This window comes from Neltuma alba, unplaced genomic scaffold, assembly GCF_004799145.2.
Source record: "Neltuma alba isolate B1F8T4 unplaced genomic scaffold, ASM479914v2 tig00010192_pilon, whole genome shotgun sequence".
Lineage (NCBI taxonomy): Eukaryota > Viridiplantae > Streptophyta > Magnoliopsida > Fabales > Fabaceae > Neltuma > Neltuma alba.
The window spans coordinates 43722-49721 of NW_021635131.1; the positions used below are offsets into that span (position 1 = coordinate 43722).

The 6000-nt window shown below is 38.0% G+C and overlaps 1 protein-coding gene across 1 annotated transcript in view; it reads right to left on the reverse strand.

Annotated features, from left to right (window-relative positions):
- LOC114754813 (uncharacterized) overlaps positions 1 to 6000 on the reverse strand; it is a 32260-nt gene extending 26260 nt beyond the window's left edge. Inside the window, exons 1-3 of the mRNA XM_028943648.1 lie at positions 5637 to 6000; positions 4856 to 5077; positions 4144 to 4239 (exon numbers count right to left, since the gene is read on the reverse strand). Coding sequence (XP_028799481.1) covers positions 4144 to 4239; positions 4856 to 5077; positions 5637 to 5786 — 468 coding nt within the window. The 5' untranslated portion in view covers positions 5787 to 6000. The remainder of the gene's footprint in view (positions 1 to 4143; positions 4240 to 4855; positions 5078 to 5636) is intronic.

The following is a 6000-nucleotide window of genomic DNA, read 5'->3' on the forward strand; positions in this document are numbered from 1 at the left end:
TCATGGTCATGCCTTGTAGTGGGAGAGTTTTCTTCTAATTCTCCATTAGAGTAATTGCTGTTATTTAATTCTTGATTCTCAAGAGTATGTTCATCTTCGTTGTGGTTGTGGTTTGAGTTTTGTGAAGTTTCATTACTGTCTTGAGGTGCTTCTACTGTATCAGATATTGTTTCAATTCTGTTTGGTATTTCTTCTAGTGTTGTTTCAAGTCTGGTTGTCGGTATTTCAGGTCTGTTTGTTGTCTCTTCAGGTCTGTTTGGTGTTGCTGATATTGTTTCAGGTTGTTTGGTGTTGCTGATATTGTTTCAGGTCTGTTTGGTGTCTCTTCAGTTCTGTTGGGTGTCACTGGTTTTTGGATTAGCCATTCTGCAGCTCCATAGTTCTCCCCCTGAATGGGTAATTTAGGGTAATAAGCATCATCTTCATAAAACACAACATTCTTTGTGATGTGGACCGTTTTGGTAGAGGGAGAGTAGCATTTATATCCCTTTTGGGTTGGAGAGTAGCCTAGGAAAATGCATTTTTCAGCCCTAGAGTTGAGTTTGCCTTCATTTCTGTACACAAACACAACACACCCAAAAATTTTAGGAGGTAACTTATTTATTAGAGGAGAATTTGGGTGATGTTCAAGTAATTTTTGTACTGGTGTTTTAAAGTCTATGACTTTGGAGGGTACTCTATTTATGAGGTAAGCTGATGTTAATATTGCATCTCCCCAAAACAGATTGGGGACATTTTTTTCTAACATAATAGCACGAGTTACCTCTAAGATATGCCTATTTTTCCTTTCAGCCACTCCATTTTGCTGTGGGGTATAGACACATGATGTTTGGTGATGTATTCCTTGTTGTTCGAGAAACTCTTTGAAGGCCTTGCTTAAATATTCTTTTGCATTATCACTTCTAAGAACTTTGATTGTGGTTTGAAATTGATTTTTCACAAACATAAAAAATTTTTTGAATGTTTCGAAAACCTCAGATTTTTCCTTTAATAAAAAGATCCAAGTCATTCGTGTGTGATCATCAATAAAAGTAACAAACCAGCGAGCATTAGAGAGGGTCCTTGTCTTAGCTGGACCCCATATGTCACTATGAATAAGTGTGAAGGGGGCAATGGGTCTGTATGGTTGTTTTGAGTAGGTGGTTCTGGTTTGTTTGGCAAATTGACAAGTATCACAAGTAAGAGAAATAGAGCTTTCTTTATTAAAAAGATGTGGAAACAAGTGCTTCATATAATCAAAGCTAGGGTGGCCTAACCTATGATGCCACAGTAAAATATCTCTATTTTGTGTGTTGTGGCTAACCATAGCTTGGTGTGTTTCCTTATTGTTCTTGTGGAAGTAGTAAAGTCCATCCCACTCTTTAGCCTTGCCAATCATCCTCCCCGAGGCTAAATCCTGAAAAATACAGCCACTGTCATCAAATAGGACATGACAAATCTGACCTTTGGTCAGTTTACTTACAGAAATGAGATTGCAAGTGAGCTCTGGCACATATAACACATTATGTATGGTCAAGTAGTCAGTTAATTCAACAGTTCCTAATCCACACACTTTAGCACTAATTCCATTTGCTACTTTTACTTTCAAGTTTTCATGACAGAGTTTAATATTGCTAAACAGAGATTTGTTACCAGTCATGTGATCTGAGGCCCCAGAATCAACAATCCATACATCATCACTAGTCACCATAGCATTTAGGGCAATTATAGAGTTACCTGATTTTACTAGGTTAACATTTGGAGTACTGGTCTGTTTTTCCAGAATTCGCCTCAATAGCTGAACCTCTTCTGGACTTAATTTCTCTTCCTCTTCCTCCTTCTTCTCTGTATGGTAGCTTTTTCTTTCATTTCTTTGTCTGCTGTTCAGATTGGAGGGTTTCCCATGCAGCTTCCAGCAAATCTCCTTGGTGTGACCTCTTTTGTTACAGTGTTCACACCATTTGTCACCTTTTCGTTTCTGGTCTGTGGTGTTTCCACTTTTGACAGCCATTGCAGAAGCTTCATTTTGGGTCACTGGAGTTTGAGTGAGTTGTTTTCTGCTTTCCTCACATTTCACCATATTAAAGGCTTCGAAAAGTGAGGGTATGGGCTTAAGACCCATGATTCTGCCCCTTACTTCTTCAAATGTGTCATTGAGTCCTAACAAGAACTCATAGGTTCTCTCTGTTTCAACTAGCTTTTTGTAATACTGAGTATCATCTAAACATTTCCATGAGTGAACTTCAAACAAATCTAATTGTTGCCATATTCTCATAAGAGAGCTATAGTATTGGGTTACCGTTAAAGTACCTTGTTTGAGTTCTCTAAGTTGTTTCTTTAGTTGAAACAGTGCTGCAGTGTTGTCCATAGAAGAATAGGTTCGTTTGGCTGCATTCCATATTTCCTGGGCTGTCTGCGCTAATAGGTAGCCTTCACTGATTTCCAGTGTCATGGAATTGCACAGCCAGGTCATCACTTGATTGTTCTCGGCAAACCAAGTATCAAATTTTGGATCATCCGAGGCTGGTTGTGGTGCCTGACCATTGATATACTTCTCTTTGCGTCTTCCGCGGAGGTACATCAGGACACTTTGTGACCACTGGAGGTAGTTACTTCCGTTGAGCTTGTGCGCTATCACAGTTTGTTGATTTTCATTTGCAGCGGTGAGTTCTGGGGCCATGGTTGCTCCCTGGAGGGTCGTGTTCGTCTCAGTGGACGTTGGGTTGGAGTAAGTTGACGTCGACTCACTGGTTGGAGATGATCCGGCCATTAGGGCGATCGAATTTGGCCCTTTCTGTGCCTGGTTCGGTCGATGTCCAGAGAGGAGTGGTGGGAACTCATCACTGTTCATTTTCTCTTTCCGAAAGCTCTGATACCATATCGGAAAGAACTGAATATTTCTATATTTTATTCCACTGATTGCTATATTACATAAATAGGGATCAGATTTCTTACAGAGGGCATGAAATCTGATCATATTAAATGGAAATAATAATGGGTAATAATGGGTAATCAATCTATATTTAATACCCATGATTCTAGGTCTACAAATAAGGAAAGAGCATATAATTAGTGATAAGATTCTAACGGCTAGGAAATCTGTTGCAATCAATTCTTCGATTCTAACACCTCTGGACATTCCAAAATTGCTGAGTACATCACCAAAGGCTATAGTCCAATGAACTTTTCACAAAACAAACACAGTTCAAATTACAAGGCCGATCCATAATCCATAAACAGTGCGTTTACTTTAAACCCTGTGCAAAGGAAGACCAGCAATCTAGATTTTAAATTATAAGGACTAATGTAAAAACTGATGTAAACTATGAGGACTAAGATTAATTTTCCCTAAAAAATAATTTATTAGTTAAGACACTCTTTTAGGATTATGATACCCATTTATTTAAAAATAGTTTGAAAAAAATATTTACATGTTAAAATTATTTTGGGCAATGGCAATGTATAACAGTGTTGCAACAAAAATTATAATCACCATACAAATCAGTTTGCTCAGAAGCAAATAAAGACCATTAACCCAGGAGGGCCAGCTTCAAGCTTCCCATCCATACACTGGCTTACTTTTGTACAGTCTGCACTTGCTGATCAGCGACTGATCATATACATATAAATACCTAAGAAATAAAATAATTTTCCCTCCAATTGTAAACACAATCAAGTGCATTATATTTGAATGTTATATTTGCGGAAATTTATAATTTACAAATAGGAGTACATGCACTTCACGCCCATACAGATTATAATTCCTAAGCCTACATGAATGCTCTTGTAATGCTAACAACATGCCTCAAATCACAAACATACTTCTGCCTCACATAACAAAAATATTTCTAGAAGCAAGATCTTCAGCTTAGACTTCTTAATATAGTCATCTTTTAGGATACCTTGGATATCTATAAACACTTTTCCTCTAAAACATTCGGAACTTACTTGATGACACTTTAGTTGGACATTCAGCCATGCTTCCAATTTTTATCAAGTTTTTCAACTAAGATCTATAGGGATACAGAGGCATTTGGGAAGACCACACAATGTGAGTAGACTAATAGTGCATTTGAATACAATTACATACCAAATGGTAGTTGTACATGAAATGCAAAAACATGTTTACATAACTCTACACATAATTGTCATATTTAAACATACCATTGATATTGTTATGCCCTCCAAAGCCTGACTTCGAAGAAAAACTTCACGAAAGTTTATTGGTTCACCTCCAACATCAGTATCATAATAAAGAATCTGACAAATTGCAAGAGCACAATGACAAGCAGCTTAGATAAAAGGATGATTTGATGTTTAATATCAACAGTAAGTAGCTTCTTACAGCACGTGAAACCTTTTGTGTTCAAGTTACAGCATACAACATCCTTCACAGAATAATGTGCATGAACTCTAAACATAAAACGATCCATACAGATTGGATAAAAAGTTAAAGAAGCTATGATTGATGAAATTCTACAGATATACCATGACTGCTAATGAATGCAACATTTCTGTCCACATAGCAGAACAAAAGTGAAAAGCTCCCTCTACAATACAGTTGAACAAAAAGAAATAAGCAAACAACCCAAGAATCCTATTATCATCTGTAAAGAGCCATGCCATGCAGTTTTTCTGCACTCAACAGTAGTACGAGTAAAAATAAATAGCAAATCTTCTCAGCTAGAACTTGTTTAGTTGAAAATGAAATAGAAGCATAAAAAGAACTTAGGAATCACAATCACCACAATTCTAGAGATACTGCCAAGTCATAAAGTTATAACCAGATTCCCAGAAAAATCGGAGAGTTTAGTGGCCGAAAATCAATCAGATAAAATTAAAAAATTACAAGAATGGCATGCAAAGAGTTACCGACCAAAGACGGTTTCCTTGGATTCTCATTAGCTTCATCAACAGCAACGAGCTGCTCCAATGTCTTCTCTTTACCTTCAGCCAAAGCTCCAGATAATTTATCAATCTCTTTGAGCACAACCAACCATCTTCTAAGCAACTGCACTCTTTCCGAGCCCCTATAGGAGATAGCAGCTTCTTCCAGTCTTTTAGCCGTCTGAACAGCGCTTCTGAAATTCCGAGCAGCCTGTAAACCAAAGCAAGACACAAGATCAACTCATCAGTATCACCTTGTCGCTCCCATCAACTTAAAATAAACAAGATTTTATGGACATAACAAAAGAGCATTTTAATCACAGCAAGCAGCTAATAACTTGTTGAGCATCTGAACAGTTAGATTACATGCAATATGAAGACCTTATGAGCTCCTCCTCTTCAATTTGACAGTAAAAGTAATGCCATAAAACCCTAACACACAAGGGGAGACTCATGTTCTATCCCTTATAACGTTTGGTGTCAAGAAAGAAGGCTTTTTCTTTCTGGGAAATGAAAGAGAAGTAACAGAAAATGAGCCACCGAAGTCGCGAGCCACAAACTTAAACTTCGCAACCCTTTTAAGCAATATGACAACCAATTAGCATGATGATAAACCCAAAAAAATATAGTGCAAGTGGCAAGTCCATTTCCGCTAGAAATTGAAAAGCACAAAGTGACAAAATTGAAAATAAAACCAAAAAGGGGCACAAAATAAGAATGTAAAAGTGGCGAAAACCCCAATCGGTGCAAAATGGAATACGAAAAATTACAATGCGATCTTGAAGAATCTTGGCGCCCTCAGCGACGGCTTGACCGGCGTGTTGAACGACAGAGTCAGCATAGTTCTTAACAGTGCGAGTGAGGTTGTTCTTATTGCCAACCTCCACTGCTTTGTTCACCGCAGATCTCAGCCAAGACATGGCTCGGGTGCCTCACGGCTTTGGCTTCTGGAAACCTGAAGAACTTTGAGGAGAAAATGAACAAACTGAGAATGCAAGAAGAGAAGGGGATGAGGATGAGACCTTGCATACCCCAAATGGCTTGAAGGGTTTGGTGCTAATGAAGAAGTTTGAAAATGGCAATGGAAGATGTATGCGTTTTGTTTTGGGATTCAGGAAGAAGCATCAGATGGGG